This window comes from Melanaphis sacchari, unplaced genomic scaffold (assembly GCF_002803265.2).
Source record: "Melanaphis sacchari strain LSU unplaced genomic scaffold, SCAv2.0 Contig0_pilon_pilon, whole genome shotgun sequence".
NCBI classification, from domain to species: Eukaryota; Metazoa; Arthropoda; class Insecta; order Hemiptera; family Aphididae; genus Melanaphis; species Melanaphis sacchari.
Window position 1 is genome coordinate 8,219,546 of NW_020270366.1, and position 26,046 is coordinate 8,245,591.

A 26,046-nucleotide genomic window follows, 5' to 3' on the forward strand; every position below is an offset into this window, starting at 1 on the left:
CAGACTTGACATCCCGGGTGGTACGCGCTCGATGACCATCGCAAGAGCAACGTCCTTCGGCGGCGGGTTTGATATACTGACTTTGGTATGCTCGTGTCGACCGTATGCTGCACGACGAGTACCTATATCATAGACCAGTGGTCACCAATTCATAATTTTGGAGTGCTATATAAGGAATTCAAGAAATTTAGGATTTTTAAAAATGTTCTAAAACATTTCAATCTGCTGCCGACGCTAAAAACCAAAAATTTACAAAAATAAGAAATGACAACATCAATATTGCGTGTTGTATTAAAGTTTTGTTTAATCTCCTCGTCCGCGGTCCGTCATTTGGTGATCCTTGTGATAAACCATAATAATATGATTATTCAATAACTACGGTCGTGTCCATTACGTCGCATAGCTCGTATTATTAAATCGTACTCATCGCAGTGACGCAGTACCCTATAACTACGCTCTACGCGACGACGTTGGATCAATTTAACACGGTAATCGTACAAACGTTCAATGGTTAAATTGTTTAAAGGTTATTTTATTTTTTTTTTTTCTAAACGCGGTCCCCAATAGAGTACATTAGTAATATTAGTATAATAGTAGAAATTGAAATCAAAACATCGGTGGTTTAGGCCGCGTTTCACTGACGCGCCGTATCCGTCCGGTAACCACGACGACGACTGGTTCGGCGTGAACGTCGATATCGCGGTGACGCATGCGCGGTGGTCGGTACGTCTGGTAGTTCAGTAGTTGTGCCCGCGACCGCGTCTTAGGTAACTCGACGAAGAAATAAGAATTGTTAGCCCCGCCAAGATACCGGGAAATCGTTGGTCGCGCCGTCGCTGTTATACCGAATACCGCACTACCGCAGTCCGTCAGGTGTCGTCAGATCGTTCGTTTGTGGTGTCCCGGTTAGTTGTTTTCTCTTTCTTGTTGTATGCGAAGTATTTCGATCACGCGCGCCCGTTTACGTAAAAACCCGAGTGACGAAACATTTTCTTATATTATTTCGCGAGTCGCTTTATTTGTTACGATAATATTGTACTGCACCACGGTGTTCGAACAGAATAAAATCTACCGAATACACAGATTCCCAGTCACTCGTCGGACGCACCAACAATATTTACGTTGTCTTACACGAACAGGTAAGTGAACGCAACGTAAGAATTATTTAACCCTCATCCAATTGTCGACGGTCTTGTTGATTGGGTTTTTTACACCTGGCGCCAACGATCCTCTTCGATTAGAGTTGTTATACCACTTGGTTAGGTTAGGTCACTCAATAAATATGTTGTTTAATATATAATAATATATATGTTATTGAAATGCATTAATGATTTTAGTAAGAAATCACCAATTATAGCCATTATAATATATACGCCTATACATTATAATATAGTCTATAGGTTTTAAACATTTATAGACATTGAAGTTTACGACTATAGTGTCTACAGCTAATGGTGTTTTGGTTTTAAAACATTCATGTAATGATCCTTTGATGACTGAGCCTGTAGTTTAATATTATAAAGTAATGTATTTACTGACTTAATGGCACCTCTTATCAATTTATTCATTACATGTGAATCGTAAAATTTCTAGTAGATAATATTATAAAATAAAAAATCATTATCTGATATCCTAACTAATTATAATTACTTAAATTATATTTACGTTCAATCATTGTTGTTATATGTTATATTATACAGTTAAAAAAATATAAATTTTTTATATAAAAGTAATTTATAAATATGTATGTACAGTATAATTGTAGGTTTACAGATTATATGTGTGAGAGTGTATTTAAGAGTCATCGTTAATTTTAATTACAATAATATTACGTGTTCGTATGTCGAAACCACGATTCGTTGAATTTTATAAATTTATAATAGTTGTGTTTATAACAAGGTTAAACTGAATAGAATCATATTATACAATTATTTCAAAACCGTAAACAATTGATACGTCACGAAGAAAAAAATAATATCTAATTAGGTATGTAGGTATAATGTATTGAAAATGTCTGTCAAAATATAAACACCTCCCAAGCTTAAGCGTGTGATTTAATGAAATTTCATAAAACACTCAAATCAGAAGAATGCGGGAATCTTTCAAAGAAGAAAATCTGGTTCCTATATGAAAGATATTTCCATATTCTCCACTTGTATAGTATAGCCAATTTAATATAGTATAATTATTCAACAGTTTAGTGCTATTTATAAATTTGAAATGTTGTTTTGGATATTTCGAAACTAAAAACAATATGTTGTGTGTATAGCTTAATCCTGTACAGTGAATGAAAAAACGTTTCTTTATCGATCTACATTCTACATAACCGCTATAATATATTACGCATGTAATCGCTCAAAATGAAATGAAATAATTATTATATTCAACCACATAAAATCGTTCTTTAAGCTTTTAAACCGAAATGCAAAACGCAATGAACAACGGTAATACGTGAATAATTGCAATACACTTTGGTTGTATATATATATATATATATATATAGGTAACTCTGCTACTGAATTGTTTCCAACCACTTTTAATACCTTTTATTTAATTTTTTATTTTTAATATATCCGTATCCAATACTCTATTGACAGGTATTTTTTGCTTAAACATAACTGTTTTTGTTTCTTTGTACCGAACACTTTTTTTGCTCGGGTTAAGTCACGTATGTCGTATAGGACAGCTCGGACGTGTTCGAAACACGCACGTTTCCATCGAACGAACAGTATTTCAGAGACATAATTTAACAACGATAAATATTGTGCATATTGGTCAACCTCTAAAATCAAACTGCGAAATAGTTATCATTATATTGTATTATTATTATTATCATACGCGTGTGATGCAAACTGGCAATAGCTCGTGATGCGACATCGACAACATGCATACGTAACTATCCAACATAACTTATTATAATCAAACGAATAAGGATGATTTTCAATTTTTTCCATTGAATTTTTGCTACTTATTATAAACCTATATTTTGTATCATTGATTATAAAATGAAAAAATGAAAAATTTCAAAAACATATATTATATTATATTATATTAATAGGCACATAGAAAAATGTATAGTGAATTAGTAAAACATGACACTTAATATAGTATTATAGAAAAAATATTTTGATAATTAAATAAAAATATTATGTAGTAGTCTATTACATTAAAACTATATATAATTATTGTATATATTATGAATGAAGTTATTCTATAACTAAACGATAATAAATATAAAAAAAAGTATATAATATTATCAGTAAAATATTTAACAGTCGTCAGCCATACACAATATAGATAAATAGTAATTGTTTATTTACATATTAAAATATCGTAATGCGTAAATAACCTTAAATTTACGATTTTATTTTAGAGATTAAAAAAAAAAAAATATGTCATGTCCATATCTCAACAACTGTTTTGTTTTTATGAGCAATATATGCTTCTAATTTATTTAATTTTTATCAAAAATACAATCTCAACATAGCGTATTATTGATTTTCAATAGAAACCTATATGAAATATATATATTTTATTTTTGACAATAGGTAATAGAATTTTTTATTTAATGACTTAGTAAATTTTCATATTATGCAAGTATTCATTAATTTATAATAAAATATATTGCTAAAAATTCTGAGACGAGATAGATACGTCAAGATAGTACAATCATTTATCATTTGAATTGAAATAAACTTGATAGATACTCTGTATTAAAATATTAAATAAGTAAATATCTAATATATTAAATATTGACAATACCTATTACTCATAAACGTAACACGAAATATACTTGGATAAACGTTTCAGACAATTAAATGAAACAATATATAATTTCTTAAATTTATATTATTAGTTAAAAATTAGTATAAAATATAAATAATAAACACTAAACATTACTGATTTATTGATCATATAGCGACTACTGCAGATTTGTCTATAGATGTAGGTACGAATAAATGTACTATAGAATAATATTTATTCATTTAAACATTATATTGTTATAATATAATGAAGTATTTTATTTACCATCTACTATTAACACAAACAAAATTTGATTGGGCAATAGTAAATAATTTCTTATGTTCACTATTCGATGTCAAATAAATAAATAATATAGATTAATTATATGATTAATTTGGGAATTATAGTTTATAAATTAGATGTTCATATAAATAACTTTAAGAACAGTACCTATTCATATATTTTGTTTGCTTCTTCAATTTTATTTTATCAACCAATAGCAATGTTAAAAATAACGGTACGAAATTACATGTGATAAACTAACATGCAGACTTCTGTTGCAATGAACTAACCATTGACCGTGCAATATTGTATATTATCCGGTTTACGTTATAGATTCATCTTAACGGCGGAGGCAAAACTGGTTGTCGTGAGTTTGCAAATTGAACGTAATTGGATGTCGGTGACAACTCGTTGAGTACAATAATTTTTAAGGATCTTGATATGAGAATAGATGTACTAGTATATGCAATTTATAATCGTTCTGTTTGTAAAAGATCAGATACATAATAAAGATTTCTTATATAATTTTGTTGCAGTGTTAACTATAATCTAACTCTATCTAATACAAAAATTAATCTTAAATATATTCTATAATATTTTAAATAGGTACAAATTAGTTTTATAAATAGATATTAAACATTAAACAACTCGTTTTTTAATTTATACTTATGGGATCAATACGTTTTCTACATAATATGTATTAAACAAAAACGTAAATTTAAATTAGGTATATTCAATTTATTATTGTTTTATATTTCTCCCCAGTTGTTTTATTTCTATTGTCTTAATAGTATATTTTTAGTATTGCTTTATTTCATATCATATTGTAATTCACTTTTCAGTAGTAACCGCGTACGATTAAAACCATGGTAATAATATTAATAAGAATAATAAAAAAAAAAAAAAAATGAAACTATGAAAGATATTTTTTGTGAATTGTGTTTGGCACACCGTTGAGTGGCGGTTAGTGACTTTAACGCGCGGCCATACACTTGTGTCTACGTCACGAGTGAACATATTATACTTACATTATATATGTTTATAATATCTTTATTTCGTAAGTATAGTCTATCTTCACTCACTTTTTCAGTCTTTGATTTCGTACCATATTGGAAGTCATGTAGAAAATGATATAGCGTGTGGAGGAACAGCATGATGTATGTGACCGGGCCTTCAGGCGCGGTCGGTTTCTTGTTGGCTAATGATACGTAGGTACATAATATTATTACTATAAATATGTACTAAGTGTTTACTCGTGTGGATTTTTGTAAGTTCTATTTTGTAGAATATAAATATATCTCAACGGTTTAGTGCAATGGTGTGTGCGTTATTGCGAAAAAATTTTCTGGTTTGGTGTCCCAGAAAAATATTATCATCGACGGTAATGTGACGACATAGGTCGACATTCCTGTGCTTTCTGAGCGTAGAAGATATTCATCTTACATGTATGAACTTATATGAACTGTAAATATATGTGAACGCCCATATGGTGTACAGCACATATGTGGTCAATCACATAAGTGACCAGGAAACGATTTGTCCACCATTGACGACTTCACTGCAGTGTTACGAAATAATAAAAATAAAAGAAAGATGCTTCTGGGCAAATTTAGGTAGTACACACGAGTTATGTAGCTATATATATGTGCGCAGCAACGACAAAAGATAATTTTTTCTCCGTAATATAAAAAAATATTTATCTTCACGTTTTAGGTAGATACATAAGTGTAAGTATTATACATATAAGTACTTTATTGTTAAAATTCCTATATTCTTCGAAAGAAGTTGACGTTTTTGTCATAAAAAAAACGGATCGACTAATTATTTAGATGACACTGCTATGAGATGACTCCATGACGAATAAAAGAAAACAAATAGCGTATCATTTTAATTATTATAATATCATGTCTAGGTTAGTGCACTTACTCCTGCAAGGTTGTCAACCCTTTTGCTGTTGGTTTTGTCATATAATACACATTATTATATGCTAAATTTACGCATTAATTTATTATATAAAATAAAGGTGAATGTCATTTAAATTCATATCCTGATGCGGGTGTTTGTTAAAAATTATGATTTATTTTAGACGTATACTTGTAATCACGGTTAGATAATCATATAACTGTATTTATAATGAAATAATGAAAACTGTTTTTGACTGCAAATTATTTTTTCAACTCTAATAATATATGCTTACATATAACGTATGCTACATACGTAGTACGAATTTGTAAATTCATTGACCAAAGTAAAGACAAGGGTAAAGTATAGAATTATTTATAGATTAAAATGTCATAAAAAATAACCTATTTAATATTATATTTTATTAAAAGTATTGCATTTATTAGATTATATCCTTCTTAAATCTTAATACTGGTTAGTGATGAATGTTCTTAGAGTATAATATAATATATATTATGATAGTTAATCGTTCGTTAAATGTTACTTGGTTGATGTCCTTGGGTGATGGCTGATAAAAAATAACTATTAGAAAATAAATACCTATCTTAAGAAAACTATTTCTCCACGCTGTTAAATAAGTAAGAATAAAAGTTAAATATACTACTTCTAATATTAAACTCATAAGACATTAATTTGGTAATTTTCGAAAATGTTAAATGCATTACAGCCTAATTCGTATAGTAGGTACATTTTGGATCTTTATACTTTCACCGTTTATTTAAGTATTAAACTCTATTAGATTTATTCAATTATTGTATCAAGAAAAAATAACACATTATAAAATATGTATTTACATTTTATAAAAAATTATATTTATATTCAATGCCTGTATAAAATAAGTAAATTTATCGAATTATTAAAGTATTAAGTAAATAAATATTAACTTAGACATGTACATTGAATCTATACTTAATTAAACTACATAATATGTTTGTTGGCAGCATTATCTGTGTTGTTGTATACAGTCTACACTAAATTGAGTGTATAGTTATCACCTAATTGTAAACTAAGCTTAAAATTACTACATTTTAAATCGCTTGGAATAAAATAATCAACTTAATTTATTTATTTTAAATTTTTAATACAAAATAAATTAAAATAATTTAACATTTAATTTTGATATTTCAACGCTAACTCAATTTATTGCTTTTAAATTATTTAAAATAAACTTTAAACAAATATTCAACGTGCAATTATTCTTAAATTAGGTAACATAAAACCACATAATCCGGTTGAATAATACATTTAAAAAACTGTAGTCAATTGCATATTGTTAATGTTTATTTTGACAATAAAATTAGTTTCAGTTAGCCATTAGGTAATTAAATTATATAGTCAGTCACTAATAATAATAATAATAATAATAAAAACAAATAGAATGCTTTTGAATTACTTGTTTTTGTTCATCGGTTATTTAGTTGTATTCGTCCAATAGACTGCACGATCAAAAACTTGAAATAATTTTTAAAGTGGAGATGGTCTATTTAGCATTTTAAAAGTTGTTATAATATAATTTTCTGGAATATTTTATGACATGAGAGTTCAGCTTGAAATGAAAATTAAAAATTAATAAATATTAGATAAGGTGATTATATGTATGGTTGATGTGTAAAGGTTTTTATATGATGACTAGTTGCATTAATTATTACGTTAATATGTGTATTTATTAATTGATCTTGTAACCCTATTGTTTGTTTTACAAATTAATTAACATTATAAAAAACTATTAAAAATATAACTAATTTTTGTAAGTGAATTTAAAATAGACTTATTATAAAATATATTCGTTGAACTATTTTTTTAATTTCATAATAGTATATACACTGCAATCGTGTATATTCCGAACGATATAACATATTTATCATATAAAATTTGGAATAACATTTTAATCAGAATTTATTATTAATTGTTCATTATTTTAGTACTATTGATTATTGACTATTGACTATTGTTTTGTCCAATAAAGACTTCATAAAAACTTGAATCAGTAAGTTGAAGTAGTTGAAATGTTTGTATTAATCGTTCATTGTTTGATTTATATAATTTGTAAATCTATAATATTTACTAAAAATACTTTTAATTTCTTATAGCAACTTTAAAAAAGAACTTGACTATTTGTTTCATAGATTTAATTAAATTTTAATCCATAATACGATAGATGTACATAGTTTGTAATTGTATAAATGTATAATATCAACCCAAAGTTATGGATTAGAAACATTTATAGTTATGGGCGTGGCTGTTTTTAATCAAGGAGGGAGGGAGTTGATGACCTTTTTTTTTTGCTTTTTCGATTTTATAATAAAATTTACACGTTTGGTATAAGAAATAGAATTTGATTTATAGTGCAGGGGGTAAGTGCCCCTCCCTTCGTTACGTCCATGTTTACAGTATATGTAGCATAACGTTTGCATAGAAGATTAAATCAAAAAATAGCTATTAGGTTAGGGTGGCTATATATAGTATATCCGGTTTGGCAAAAACTGTATCAGTTTTTACTATAGTATTTCGTTGTATCGATAAAGTGTTTCAGGATGGCCAATTATGCCAATTATCTCAGAATCAGATTTATGTTTATATTTTTTTCAATTATTAAATATTTTTATTATAAAAAATAGTATTGTTTTGATAATTGATAAAATAATTAAGTTGATCATATGATAATTATTGTTGATGAATAAGTCATTGTATTCGTGTTCTACAACAATTTTTGAAATCACTTATTGGTAATTTTGTTGATACTCATTCTGATTTGTAACATTGAGCTAGTTTTTGCCTTACTAATGTATATCGTAGAGTGCTAACCATTGTATGTAATATTATAATTACGATAAAGCAGTGTGTTAAAACTGGTGGTAGATCGTGAAGTAGTGGTGTACGAATTTTCCTGTTCAAATTATACAAAAAATATTTGTCCCGGCTCTAATAAAATAAAAAATAATAACCTTATTGTAAATAATTAGATTTATAATTATTTTCAACTTATTTTAAGTTTTTACAATTATATATATTAATATATCTATTTATTATATATATTTTTTTTATAGGTCGTAAAAAATGGGCTTGAGAATAGCTTAAGTACATCACTATGTTCGCCATGAACTCAAATTCGTGGGAATTAATATTGGCCGTGGTAGCCTGTCTGGTGTGTAGTACCACGAGCCATGTAGCCCTCACGTTTCCCCCGGCCCGAACCTACGACCTCGACTTCCTGGATACAAGTAGAACTCCTGGCCCTTGTGGTATGCCTAAAGGTAAGATGTTTTTTATTTAAAATATTATTTAACAATAGAAGAGAGAGATTTAAATTCTATATTTAGCAATTTAAATAAGAATTACATAAAAATGGACGATAAAGGGTTGGAAATACCATAATATATAAAGTTCATCAAAGTTTGAGAAAATTAATGGCAAATATAAATTTAGTGGTGGTAGATATAGCGTTGGGACTCCTTATTTAGCAATTTAACAAGTGATTTCGGAAGTTTAGAGTACGACGTCTTTAAACATATTATTACTTATGCCTTATTTAAAATTATAATAATGTAGTGATTACTATTAGTCAGCAAAGCTTTACATGTCTAGTTTACATTTGTTATTTTCTGCGTTGATCTATTTACGTTTATGTAGCTTATTTGATACTTGTCTATGTTATAATACATTATATGTCATGTATGTTACAAACAATAGACAGCACCGACCATTGTGCCGTTAAGTATTTTTTTCATCTGAGTTTTTCATAAAATATCTCTACGAGTAATTGTTTGAAAATTCATCATAACACTACAACAAAGTAGCCATCTAATGCAAAATAACTAATTTTGTTTTATAACAACACCGTATATACAAAAGGTCTATAGAGTATAGACGTAGGCAGATGAGGTTTTAATATCCCGAGGCAGCAATCGATCGAACGGACGGGTCTGCCGAAGGACACGCATATGTGTGAGCTTTAATAATAGTATATTAATAATAATACAATTGTATTAATCAATTCAAATATATATACATATATGGTATACGCGAGTGTGTATATTAATAAATAATTATAATAGATAAGTATTATGTGAGATAGCTCTACGAGTGCACGGATTAAGAATATATCTATAGCTTACAGGCTATGTGGAGATGGAGGATTTATTTGATGCCATTTACTACGATTTATACTCAGTAGTTATGTCTATAAAAGGCTGAATATATTTTATTTATTCAATTTCAATTAATCGAAAGTATTAACTATGTTAATTTATTTTTATCAACTTTCTTAAAAATCAAAACATGTTTTGATTTTATTATTCCATCTCGTTGTGTACAGAAATAATAAAAACTCAAATGGTTTTATGGATTTTAAAATAATTGATCATTGAATGAATGCAAAACATTATACAGAAACATAACATTATTTATGAGTTCATGACCAAGCAAAATATATAGAAAAAACTAGATTAATGTAGATACATAATAATGAAAGATGATGAGAGTTTTATTTCAATCTATAAAATATATCTATCGAAGTATATACAATTATTTATTTGTTCAGTTATTCTTAAGAAAAGAAAACACTAAACTAATGTATAGGCCAAGGCTTTTTAATCTGAAAATGCGATATGAAATGTAGTCACTATATAATATTATTATTTATAATAGTGGAAGTAATTCCGATTGTGTAATATTCATAACATAAATATTCTCAGTTTGTATTGATTCACGTAAGACGTAACACTTTTAATGTAGGTACATATCATTATGATTTATGTACGTATGGTTGAATTAACATTATTAGAACGTATTATATTATGTTTTGTATTTACCGATGTAAAATTCCGATATTGAAAGGAGTATCGGACGCATGTGTTTTGATATTTTGAAATTTATCTAAAAATGATTATTATGATTTTGTACACGAAATAAAAACAAGCGTAATTCGTTCATATACAATCAGTTAGTATACCACAAAAAATATTATGTTGCAATAGAAAAAGGTGGAAAAATATAACTCATAGGCATCGGTATAATAGTAATTTAACTACAGGCGTTACACAATAGTACGTCATTGGTCGAATACAGCCCACCTGTAGATAAAAAAAAATATTCAACACCTATTGGTATATAAGTTGCTGCTGTATTCTATGTATTGTACAGGATAATATACACCCGTAATTTGTTTAGAAGACATACCGAAACGTAGTAGCTTGTTGTTCACCGCTGTAACAACGTGGTGCTGTAGGAATCCCGTCTAGCCACTTCTCCCCCTCGACGGTTGTATAATTTAATAATAATAATATGAATGAATACCTAGTTTATTTGAAACACACAAAATCGGTCTCGTACAGATGGACGTAATAGTTTTATTTTATTTTGAAAACATAAGATTTATTGGATATTTTTCCCATGAAATGTATTTATTTTAATTATTACGAAATATTTATTACAGTATATTAAATAATTTGATTTAACTATTTATTAGAACTATTACAATATGAAATCGAAATTTTGTCTTCATCATTTTCCATGTCAATAGAAAGTTGTGTGCTTATTTTTTTTTTATTCAAGGGTATTTTAACTATTAACCTCGAATAAATGTTTATTATACTTCCCTAGCTCCCTTGTATCGAATTTAATATATTTCCGTGTATACATTTGACTTATTTATATTGAACATATTTGGTTAATACTACCTATGTATATTATTTAATATAGGTAATGTTTTTAAATTTATCCACATTAATTTTTATTCCACTAGGTACACAAAGAATATGAAAGCTAGGTCATTATTGATTTTGATCAAAATAATTAATCGATCATTTTTACTCCATATAAAATAATAATATAAAGTGCATATTAAATTAATCAATATTTATGTCAATATTTATGTACGAATGCTGGTCGAATGCCACAAGAATCATTTTATTTTTAAACGATAATAGCCTTGAAGAGAAGAATGCGAAGAACGTATTGAAATTGAAAGTAAAACAATCTCGGGAGGACCCCGCCCGTTTGTTTACCGTCTGAATTTTTTTGAACTACGTATACGAATATAATATGGCTTGCTGCGGTACGGCTGTACTTTATGAATATCATATACTTATTTTACTTTTGTTTTGAATAAGTAATCTATATCGAGTGTTTTTCTCTAAGTATAATAATTGTTCTATTATTCAAATCGTTTTCTACGACCTATCCATGACCTGAAGACGTGTATGCCAAAACCACAATCAACCATGGGTTTTAAAGTTTTCCCATAAGTGTTTAGTCGTGAGAAGCGAAAGGAGCTTCATGTCTGCATAGTGAATAGATTCAAGAGGTAACAAGTAATGATTCAGTCATCAACATTTTTCCAGTACAATATTTGCTCTTCTAAATATTAAAATACATCGAGAACGTTGAATGATTTTCAAGAAAACATAAAATTAAATATTTAAAAACTTTTTCCTTTTCTAGTCATTTTCACTTATTACAAATTTGACTAATTTAAATCAATTGTTTACTTTTTAATTTGTTTTACAACTAATTTATACATTTTGTATGTTAGATATTATTCTTATTATACATTATATAATATGTACTACTTTTCTATGATCAAAATCCACATTAAAACAATTATTCTTGTTAATAAAAAAAAATAAAACTTTATTTACATATAGAATTTTTGTAACAAATCTACCTTTTTAATTTTGTACATCATTGTTTTAATTGTAGTCAATTTGTCGAATTACTAAAAACCTCTTAACGTTCTTATAATCCTTTCTTTCTAATTAATATCCTGATCAGTAAACTGAAAATATGAAAGTTTATGACTACTTTCGGCCTTATGGTTCTAAATTTTTTAGACCGGATCGCCATACATATATTTAAGTACCTATATTATGTTTTAATTTTATCATAAATGTGGTTTTGATGTTTTAAGCTAAATCGTTCAGTCACAACCACGTATACATTAAATTCAAGAATTACCTTTCGTGATGCATGCTGTATATTTTGATGTTAACACATATAACTATACAAGGTATTTTAAATCGTGAAGCTTATCAGCCGAGTTTATTGGTTTGCCCGATAATTTGTACTTATAAAACCGCATATAGGTAGTTTAAATACATAGAAAATAACTTATATGAAGCTGTAGAACATTTACATAATATTGTAGGTAATCACTTTATCAAATTCTATACTTCTCTATTCACACACGATATAATATAACTGTATATAGTATTCGAGAAAGCACAAACACTATTTTATGTACTTAAATTTCAATCGACTGGTGTGGATCAAAATTTATATTTCCGTTTCATAGTCACGTCCACGTTGCATAATGCTAATTATGATAATTTCATTCGGTAAACGTATCCGTTAATAAGCACGTTCATCTTTTCAGGATATAGAGGTAGGTGCGTGTGTGTGGCATGTATACGCTTTCATTTTAGTCGTCCACAAATCAGGACTAAAATTTTGTCAATTTGGGTGTGTGCTATGATCATAATATACGATGAACGATAACACCTGTCGCGTAACTTTTGAAATCTCGTTTAACAATAATTTCTAGATTAATAACATACATTGTACTTCAGTGAGGAGTGTATTTATTTAATTTGTTTCAGTTATACTTTCTCGTCACCAAATACCAGTTATGGTTAAACGATATATACGCACTGCTGGAGAAATTTTCATAGGATATCCTATATGACAGCGTGTGTGTGTGTATGCAGATTGCAGGCATGTGTAATTTTAGGTTCTATCTTGTAACTCATACCACCGAAGAAGTCTATATCATGTTTGAAAATATGAAGTTCATCTGAAAACTAATATGAGAGAGTTGCTTATCGTACATTCATTTGAATTATAAATATAATTTTATACTGATATAATATATTAGTTGAAATTTGTCTTTATAAAATATTCATGAATACATTTAAATTGAGTTTGTTTCGAGGATATTTTTTATCATATTGGTTTTATTGTATTTACTGAAATAAACTTTTTAAATTAATTAATAATATGTAATCATAAATATACGATATCTTATGTAGTGTCTCCGTAATAATTGAAAATATGTTTCTTAACATTAGCAGTTGCATTATGAAGATACTTTTTATAATATACTTGGTGTTAAATACTTAATTTTTCAGGTCAAAAACATTTATAAGAAAATAAAACTGTTGATAAATTCTGGAAAAAATTAAACATCAATTAATTTTTTATTCTCTCATTTTTCAAACATCTTATATACCGTACGGGAACATTAGACAATACATTTGTTTTCTTTTGTCCTTCTATAGCTATTTCACATTATATATTATATTTTATATAACATATTTTTATCAGTGTGACTGTAAGAAAACTGTTATTATGACGATGGTTACTCAAAACTGTAAAAGTAAATGTTTAAAATCAACAATAAAAAAATGTCTTATAAAACACATTAGAGAAGTGGTAATAAGAGACAAAACATTAAACTTTAGTTTAATTTTGGAAATATGAAAACCTCAAACGTATGCAACATTTTTATTGCAAGTCTTTTACGATTATTATAATCATCAATTACCAAAAACAAAGTTATGATACGCGATAGGTTTGCATGCGTACGTTGAGCGCGAATAACGGGTGAAAGAAAAAGTGGTTTAAGTGATTAGATTAAAATATATTTAAAATAATAAATCGCATTAACAACAGCAGCAACAGCAGCAGGTAATAATTCGTAATTCGTCGAGCGTTGTTTAGCGTTTTAAATTTGATGGAGATGATGAACAATTGTAGACGCTCAGACACACCGCGGTCAAAGTGTCACTGAGGTCGTCGGGCCAGAGGTCCTCGACGACGCGTTATTAGCCACTGAGTCTGTTGTTTTTCAAGGGCCGCCATCGTTGTGTACATATGTTTGAGATATACGACAGACGCGTTCGACGGGTTTCGAATAGTGCGCGTAGTAGTAATATATAATAATATTAACGATAGTAATAATAATATTCACTTTCACGGCTGCCGGCGAGAAGATCCCACGACAAGCTCGTGACCGGCACGCGTATATGTACACTTGCGTCGGCTTCGTCTGCGGCGGTGCAAGCGAGACGGAGAGAATACGCGCGTAAAATCACTCACGACAAGTTTTCTCTCCGCCGCCGACCAAACATCGTTGCCCCGTCCCCTCGAACTCCGGCTCGAGATCGTCTTCTCCGACGAACACGTCTATACATAACGTTATGCTACACGCGCGTCTTTCTCTTCATCGACGCGTTAGGTACTATTATTTATCACGCCATTACGAAATATCTTCTATTGCCGCAGCCGCAGCCGCCACCGTCGTCGTTGTTCGTGTGTACATATACGCACCTATATCATATTTATTATTGCAAGTCCGTGGGATAACTACAATAATAATAATAATAATAATTTATAGTAATATATGGAATGTGCCAAACGCACACCGCAGCGTATTGTAATTTGTAATAATATTACAATACAATCGTTTACGTTAAAAATCTTTTGTTGTTTCCGTTTCTCGCCTATATACAGCGAGCAAAATGTTTTCCGTTCATCGCGCGCGGTGGGAGTCAAAAACTCAATCGTACGACAACAATAATTTCTTCATTATCATCATCATCATCATCATCGCGCGTACATGGGGGAGTTATATAGGCGCGGGCCCGATGCCGGCGGCCGAGTCGGACGAGCTTTTATTAATTGTTTTTCTTTTTAAGAAGTGGGCGAAGATTTGTTCCTTAGCCGTAGACGTATAAACAGCTCGATTCCGCGGCAAAAAAAGACCGTGGTGGCCTAGACCTTCGGTAGAAAGCGCGTTATAGATTAAATTGGCCGCAGCCACATCGGTGAAAGTTGCGTCGACCAGTGGCTATGTTTCCCCCAATAATTTTTTCGATTTTTGGCGGTTTCTGCGGCGATGGCTGTCTTACACGTACAAATAACAACGCGCCCGCGCACCATTTATAGGGTTAACGTATATGTTCTTTTTTTATGTAATACATGTACCTAAGTTTTTTAACACTGCGTATCATCACCCCATAATATTATTGTAAAATATATTATGAGATAATAATCATTTTGAAGTGGGCAGATAATATTATATTCCGCGATGTTTATATCTATATAATTTTGTATCTCACTTCACGTGGATTCCTTTTCTAGTTCGGCGCGTATATTAATTATAAAATACGCTTACACATTATTTTACGCAACACTGCAACATATCGAAAGCCTATAATGAGGACACATGTACAGTTTATTACGTGGCAGCTCATCCGTTCTTTAGTCAAACTATGTTTCTTTTTACACAGTCGACCATAATATCGTATATATTGTGAATTGTAGTATTTTGCAATTAATAATAACTGTGGTCTAATGAAAAAAAAATATTGTCGATTGACGTTCGTTTTACCAAGAAAAACAATATAGGCGGAATCTAAGTGTTTTAGGTTGAAAAATAGATGACTTGGGTTAGGTTATGTATGGTTAACTAGAACAATTTATTTAGATCTTATAAATTATCATATGATCCTATCTATGAAGGTTTAAATGTTGTAAAGCATATAATGCAATACGAATTAAGTTTTCGAGATAAATCTTGTATTCTTTACTGTTACGGTAATTTTTTTTTTTTTTTAATAATACCTTTTACAATAATTTCGATTGGACAGCGAATTTTCTAGTTGAGTTTTTATCGTACCTTAATGCATTAATAACTGTCAAAATATAAAGGAAACATTTTTAAACATCGTCCGGACTAAAGTGATCATGAACAGTAAGTAGTAATTTCACCTCTATGTTGCTACAGCATTAGAAACAACTGAACAAGAACTTCTTAATGAAAAAATATATACTTATTTATTATTCACGATTTTTAAATATAAATAGGTATAATGCTATTATTTAAAAACATAAACGTTTCGCTAAAAACTATAAAAATGTGTTATATTCATTAAAACTAGAAATTATATGTGTTGGTTTTTTTTATAGTAAATATATTATATTTGCTATATCTTTAATATAGGAGTGCTTCGTGAGAATTTAAAATTAATTAAACATACTTGTTCGTAATAGATACATTATGACTCATGATAAATCATACGTATCTTTCAAATAATTTTAGTTAATCATACTTGTAGAATTGATTTTTAGTTAAAGATTTAAGTATGTACTTTTTATTATATTTATTATTGATAATTTCAAGTTTTAAAAAATTTATAAACTTATATTTGGTAAAATGATTTTATCGTATTGTTAAAAGTTATGACTTTTAATAAATATATATAAGCACTTAATAATCATTTCAATCGGGCTATAACATATTTATATATTTAATTATAAATAAAACTATTATTTTGTTCTTACTAAAGAATTTTAATAATACATTCATAAGTACTACATCTCCGACTTTCACTTTTATTTATCATCTGCGTATAATTTATCTACAAACTCATTCATTCATCAATTATGTGAAATAACCAAAAACATCTTTTATATATTTAAAAAAAAAATATGTTATGGGTCAATTTAAATAATTATTTATACAACAGTTAAATCTTGAGTGACTTGAGTATTTTTATAAGACGTTTGCATTTTTAAACAGTCTTAAAAGTCTTAGAACAAATACAAATAAATTTAACTCAAATTTTTATTTTTAGAATTTATAGAAAAAAGATTTTACTGATTCATTAATTTTTATTCAAATTTAAAAATTTTAATAATATATACATATATTTTTTTGTTACTATCTAACTAGATTTAATTTAAAAATTAATATCAGAAATTATTTTACATCTATGATCTATGGATATATAGCGATTAGAAACACATTGTAAGTATCATCTATAACAACAGCAGTATCATAGATACTTGGTGAAAAAGTCATATGACTAAGCAAGCAAATTACTAGTTTTACTTAGTTATGTCTATGTATTCGTGTGTACAGTATGTATATTTATATAGAATAATTATACAGTTTAATGTAAAATTGTATTAATCTCGCATTCGTATGAGATAGCGTCCGCATGTCAATACAAAATAAGTAAAATTAAAATTGAAATAATAATATTCTATTTTAAAATATTTAACACATATAGCCATATAGATACTTATAAACTGAAAATTTACAGTTCAACGATATTTATAAATATATTATTGAGTTATAAATTTTGTATTTTTTACTGTACCTATTTACTTCAAAAATACATACAGCTTATTCATACCATTAATATTCTTTATTATTTCAATACAATAAGTGTTTCATAATATTTTAACAGTTTGATTTGTCTTACGCATAATAATTGGTAAGCATTTTTATCGCATAAGTAAAGTGTGGTGTAACAGACGCGTTTAGGTGCAATACGCCTCCTCTTTCCTCCGACCTTGAAATTACTCGGGAAACATGTTACCTACGCGAATCACACGTTTCCACAAAGCATGTGATCATTATGTAACCTGCACCTGTAAATGATCTAGATGTTTTATTTTCTAAATATCTATGAGTTTTAAGAAAAAAAAAGTGAAATATGCTGTTAACAAGACGCGTTCTACAGGTACCTACGCCTGTAAAAAAACAAGCTTGTTCTGAGTGTAAGTTATTGTGGTTATGATAGTATGATGGCATGTTATCTGAACACTGAAGGACACGTTAAGTATATTATGATGCATATTATGTACGGACGGGCATATCTATATGATACCTATATCTGTGTACATCGTGTCTTGAGAGTTGCGTGATTTACTTATAAAGAATGTAGAAGGAAATAATATATGCTTTTGAAATGTTTATACTTATTTTATTTGAAACGGATTTTGTAAGTGTTAATGACGTTCGCTAAAACGCGGTTTTGTGATTTCGATGTAACGTATTTAGATCACGTGTCGATTTCGTATGACATCATAATTTGATAAATGTTATATTTCATTAATATTTCGGTTTTAGATCAGTGATAATATCGTGTAATTGGGTCATAATATAATACAATTACATCTGTTACAGTTTGCTGCGATTAATAACATTACGACTCATTTGCGTTGTAAAATTATAACACGCGGATACTTAAATATTATCGTTTCTGATTATCTGCAGTAAACGTCCGCTGTAATATGGTGCAAACTCGGGTGTCGAAACCATACATAATATTCTAATACAGTGCTCTGCAGGCCTAGTTCCGAACTAAAAACCGACGAGATTTAAAACAATACTCTGATTTCAACGATTGTTATTATTATCATCGCCGTCGTCGTCGTCATTATACAACCTACAGTATATTATTCCGACGGTTATTGCGTCACGCGTTACCCTATAGAAGACTGGTGTTTTACTTCATTTCTTCGGCTTTTGTTCCGAAACTGTTCGCGGCGTACAATGGAACGCTCGAGCGCTGCATGCCTGCATATACGACGCTCATGTCAGCTGCATGACGCGAAAACTTGCGCACGTTCAGTGGGCGACGGAAATATAAAAGGTCAGTAGGTCTCCGGTGCGCGTATTATATAGGTACAGCATAGTATGACACTCCATCATAGCACCTAACCGCAACGAATATAATATAATATTATACGTTCGCGCTTGTGGACGCAATAATATAATATCATATTATTATTATTATTATTTTAATGCATATCGGCGTGGACCGACGGGCACGCGACGACCTATAAAACCGGCATTCCTCAGCGTGCCAAAAAGACACGAGCGGGCGACGCTTGCTGTTATTGTTTAAGAGTGTCGTACGTTGTCCGATTTCGCACTTACTACACGCCGCGTGATGATATGCGCGTCTGTGGCCAGGAATTTTGAAACAACACACCTATTGGCCAAAACACTGTCCTTATTGCGGATCCGCGATTAACGCACACCCGTACGACCCAGAGTGTATTCGCTTGACGTTCGGCTTTCAAATTCGTAATTTCCCATTCGGAGCACGTCACATAGAAATGTTTTAGCGATGTTTTCAAATCTCACAGCCCAAATAACGCAGATTTTCTAGACCAGGAATAAATACCTCCGAAAGAAAGCTCGCGTGTTTCGAATTAGAAATTTGATGATTATTATCTTTATACTCATTTCGTTGAATATGTGAATTGCAATATTATCAACTCGACAAAATATACTTTATCGTTTATTTTGTTGTTATGAATAAGTCGTCTTCTTGGTGTAATTGTTATACAGGGGGTTTCAGTTTTAAAAGTTTAATTCAAAAAAATTATTATTTCTATGTATTTAAGGATCTCCAATTAGTAAAATGTATAAGGTAAAGTTTAACTGAACACAAATTAAAAAAAAAATTAAACGATTATTTATTCATTTCTTGACAATTCTATGGAAGTGTAGCAAATGTATAGAATTTTATAATTAGATAAGTACTTAAATACCGCTGTCTACCTATAAACGTGCTTTAGATAAGAGGAAGTTAGAGGAGTAGGCCGTATATTTTAGGTTGGCTGTGGGCGAGCGTGTTAAGATGAAGACAAACAACCTGTATACTTTGTTAAACTGCGGCAATAAATTGAAGTATCATTTACTGTATGGTACAACCGTAATTGCTCAACGTTCATTCAATCCCTTTGTACATAGTAGTTACATGCAATAGAATTGAATAAATGTTTCATAGTTAGGTACTCGAAAAGTTATCAAATATGATTTGTGTGTGTGTGTGTGACGCGCTGTATTATAGTTGTATAACAATCAAATTTCAATTGTCCGTATAGGTCTTTGTCAAAAACAAGTCACACGAATCACGTAATATTATAGTGATTTAACCGTTTTCATTTTTATTTTATTCGCAGGCTCAGTAAAGACTTCGTTGATGTCTGGTTCGTCATTCAACATCACATGGCATTTGGCGTATCCTCACCGGGTAAGTTTAACTCTATAATACTCGTACTAGCTATGTATACCAGCTGAAATCACGACCTAATGTGTCGACAAAACGACAAGCGATCGGCAACGGACCGTGTGAGCGAAAACTCCGCGATGACAATAGGTTGTTGCGCAAGCCCAACGAGGATCCCTGGTCGAAAATATTGCTATTAATCATCGTCGCGAATTATTATTGCTTTAGACCGTCGTGACACGCACAAGCATGGCCTGCACTCCGTACGTAGTGCAATATAAATTTAATGTTTACCTATCCAGCCTCCGTCGGCATAGCACGATGTTCTATGTATACAGAGCGATCACGGACGCATTATATTATTATTAATTAATGGTTTGTGTAAGGGTAGACAATAAAAATAAGTAATGATAGATAGTTATGCAATTTGATAGTCCCTTCTACCGGCAGTAAAAACTTGCAAATAAATTGTTAATTGTATTTTTTTTAAACGATTCTATATTATTTAGTGCCGTGATATTGTTATACCTTATACCTATTATATTATATTATATTCGAAGTCTTTTAATGTGGTATTCTTTTGTCACGTATACAACATACTGTTTTTACGGTTCACGATTTGACTTCACGAATTTCTATCTATATTATTTATGATTTACTTAATGAACTTAAGAAAAAAAAAAGTTTACATTTTATCACATTATTTTTTTTTTTTTTTTTTTTTGTCATTTTATGCATTACTATCTAATAATTCGATCCTTTAATGCTCTGCGTTCATATTTTATAGCTATTATAACTCATTTTTATAATTTATTTCAATACAATCCAAAACATTTGATAAAATATTCATTTAATTTATAAAAATGTAAACATATATTATATACCTGACAATAGTAGGTACATACATAGCAAAAAAATCATAGTGGTGAGGGTATAATCATTATCATCGTGTTATATTTGACGAGAAAATGAGATTGCAAAACATCATCATTGTAATGAAAATAAATGACAAATAAAAAAGATATAATACAAAAGTATTTATTTAATATTTCTCGCGAGGCTTAAACTCCCAAAACCCTCGCTCTGTATGCGTGCCTGCATAGGGTCTAATGATATATACATTAAATTATGTTACGTTACGACATTTAAAAAAATAGCCTCTTATCGCGTCTAACTCTCATTATAGGTACACATGTAAACCCGTTTTATCTACAGCAGAAGCTGTTCGAACCAGATCAACAGAATTTCGCGATAAAGAAAAATAAATAGATCCAATAATATTTTAAGTGTACCTACGTAACTTTCGCGTGTATTGCCTTGAGTAATTTCTATATGATAGCTGCAGTCGCTTAACGGCTTTTAAATATATTCTCCAGTTTTTTATCAACATCGTATGTTTTTTCATTACTTTCTCCAAGAATTCCTGTTGGTAGTTGGTACGATCTTTGGTGGAGTTTCGAGAGCACTAGGAATCACTAGAGTGTATAAGGTCACTGACTCGAATCGAAGCGCCACACTTATATGCCAACACATATATGCACAGATGTATGTTTATACTTGTGAGATTTGCAAGTATATTATATTCCACTTTTACTTGTTGATTATCCAATTATTTCTATAAATCTAAGAATTTTTCTAAATTGTTGTAAAGTTTCAGCGTAGCATTTATTTATTGTTGATTAGTTAATATGACGTGTAGTTTTAAATGAGATATGTATTTTCATAGATGTTTTTGTTATTGTTTATAAAGGGAGGAATTAAACTTCAAGTATTAGACAATTACCAAAGGCCAGTATTGGATTTAACACCAGTCACAAAAGATTCTGATTTTTTGAGGACCGATGCAACGTGAGTACAACTATTTATAAAATCAAATAATATTAAGATAAAATGTACTACCTATATTATTATTATTATTACAATCTAAAATTACAAAAATGTTAACATAAACGGCTTGAATATTTTTTTCGGGGAATTAACTGTTGATGTTTTTGTGATGTAAATAAATAATTTATCTACTTAGTAATAGCTTTCTCGAAATAAGCGGTAGTCAGCACTATATATAATAATTATATGTTGTATTAAAACACCACATTTTTATTTTGAGTCTTGTTGTTCAATAGTTTGTGGTCAACCAATTTAGACCAATTTTGAAATTTTCATTTTTTTAGGTTATATAACTAAAAATAAAAGTTTGTGATGTTAACTATTATTTTTTAAGTAAAAGATTATAAATAAAAAACTTTTAAATTTATTACATATTTAGTTTTTTTGGGCTGTTATTCAATTCGTAGTTAAAATTGTATATTTATTATGCGTAAAATGAAAGTTATTTTAATAATATAGCTACTGTAAGTATGATTTAAATCCAGTAGCACAAATATTTACAGGAAGAAGGTTACTTTATACATATGAAACTATTATGGACTTATCGTCGAAGGGCGATCATGATTTAGTGATGCGTATTATTATTATTAATATTAGATGATAAAGAAAGTGTTTACTATGGAAATCTCAAACATCAAATCATGTAATTGATAAATTCATTATAAAATAGTATTTAAATTAAATGAATATAAAAATAAATGTAAACACGTAATATACTTTTATGATTTGTTTCAATTCCCTATTTAAAAAATAACTCTTTAAGTTAAAAAAACTGGTTAAATAATTTATATTTATGTTGTCAATAAGTTGTATTTAGAAGTAATTTCGAACGTGCAAAATAAAAAATTATAATTAATTACTATTTTATCATTATAAAAAACATATTCTAAATAGTGTCTAAAATATTCATAATTACATATGTAAAAGTAGTTGTTGCACAGCTCGTTTAGAAAGTAGATGTTTCACGCCAACGTCTATCTCTGTAGCAGTATAGGTTGGGCCTGATACTAGAACTTAACAATGATAACGCCAAAAAACTATTATATAGTGAGATTTCAATATTCACATCCTGCGGCAACTTTTTCTTATATTATATTGGGTGATTCTTTAATAATATTATCGTGTAACACACGTATTGTAATAATTGATGTGTATAAAAAAAAAAACAAAACAACAATGGAGTTTTTAAAAAGTTTATTGGTTCAAAATTAAAAACTATAATATATCATGATGATTTTAACTACGATATACTATAATTCCATTATAATTAAAACTTAACATATTCCAAGATGTATTGCGTAATATATTATATCGCTTATAAATTATAACTGTATACTGCATCGAATATGTCAATTTCCAATATTGATTTTTCAGGTAGGACTAGGTATGCGATTGAGCAGATACATATTATATAATATATTATGAATATATTATGATATTTATTTTTTAACAATAATATTATATAAATAAATTTTATTATAAATTTGAAACGAAATAATATATAATTTTCCTTCATAAACTATATTTCCGTTATTTTTCAAACTACTAACCATTAGAATAAATGAATACACGTCTTTTACTTTTACTTTCCGTCATCATCATCATATTTTTCCCTTTTTATTGACATCAAATTGTTTGTTTGTATGGTCTATTACATAACTTGAACGATAGTGGTATTGTAAACACCTAACCATAAAATTACTAATTTGGAATACTGCTATTTTATAAATAAATATTTCAGGTACTATAGGCAGTAGTGTATTTGTAAGTGTTCTCTATGTCTGGATCACCCCGATTTAAAAAAAAAAGAGTCAATGTATTAGTATTTTACTCATACCTATCAAAATATTTAAATTTAATCTCAAAAAATGAAATTTATTTGTTTAGATCCTATAACATGTTAGAGGAAGTTAAAAGCTAAATTAGGAAGCTAAATTGTAGTTCGTCCAGAAATTATTTGAACATCACTGGGTTAATTAATTTTTCTGATATATCTACCCAAAAATCATTCAAAATACGCTACTGACTATAGGTGCTTAATAGGATATACTTTGGGAACCTTTACTTACGATTTACCACTTAACTAAAAGGACTGTGATCGCTGAATTACATTTCAATAATCTATTACCAAAAATGTATAAAATCATTTAAAAATTAAATTTTACTATCATGACATGCAAACATAACAAAACAATTTAGTTATTTCATTTTATTAACGTACTGTGTTTCATTGTTTATTTTAATTAATATAATATCTGACATCTGTAATAACTGATAACATTTGGGTCTGATTAAATTTAATGATAAATAACTGCAGTCTAAATAAATTTAAAACAGTATCCTGTGAAGTAAGATGATATTTTCGATACGAATTCAATTTTTAAAATATAGTTTTATACTAATGTATTAATTGTATTAAAAGAACCTACTTGATTTTATTGTAAATAATAATATTACGTGCATAATAAATGACTATTAAATGTAATGAAAATATTTTGATTTGATTCTTATGTTATGTTGTAATTACCTATTATAATATTTTATTTTTATAGTATTTTGATATTTGGTTATGATAAAACCAATAGACGATTGGCTAGCTTATATCATACACAAAGAGAAACAAACTCGCTATTTTTCTCACTGAGTCACTGTAGTTATATTTTAATCTTGTTGTTGATACATATTTACACCTCGACTATTGAAAAAAAAAAACGAAAATACACGTAGGTACGTGTTACATTATCATGTCAACCAATTTTATTAATGATTGACATAAGAATGGAACTTGTCCGAGCAAACTGATGGGCAGAGGGAGGGGTATGCGGGCCGAATATTTTTTTATACATAGATGTATAATATTAAAACGCACTTTCTTTGATTATACATACTCTCCCGTCATAATAATATGTCGACTTTAATATTTATGAATTTAATTTTTGGTGGGATAACTACATACAGAGAAGGAGAGCTAAACTTCTGCTTACGAACTGTGCGCCTCAGTGGCGGTCAATAATATAAGCGTGTGCTTAACGACGGCCGTTCCCACTGTTCACGATTTCGGACAGAATTAAAGATGTCAAGGCAAAATCTACGCAATGATAATATTAAATAATAACCTTAACGCGGCTCGGTCATAATACATGACTATGGGAATATATAAAATGAACAAACTAGCTACTTTCGCATTTCAAAACTACTTTTATACAATTCTGCCCTATGTGATGATATGAGTCCAGGAAGCTTACAGAAAACTTCCTATAAGCTAAATACCCCATCAATAAAAAATATGTAAATTTATATTTTTGAAAAATTCTATTTAATTTAGAGTTACTTTTTAACGTCAAACATAATGTTCGATTTT

At 29.0% G+C, this 26,046-nt stretch overlaps 1 protein-coding gene across 1 annotated transcript in view; it reads left to right on the forward strand.

Moving 5' to 3' along the window:
* Window positions 1-796: 796 nt before the first annotated feature.
* Window positions 797-26,046, forward strand: part of LOC112601194 — a 40,443-nt gene continuing 15,193 nt past the window's right edge. The window contains 4 exon segments of the mRNA XM_025348671.1: window positions 797-1,139; window positions 9,036-9,242; window positions 20,752-20,822; window positions 22,549-22,646. Of these exon segments, the coding sequence (XP_025204456.1) occupies window positions 9,077-9,242; window positions 20,752-20,822; window positions 22,549-22,646 (335 nt within the window). The 5' untranslated portion in view covers window positions 797-1,139; window positions 9,036-9,076.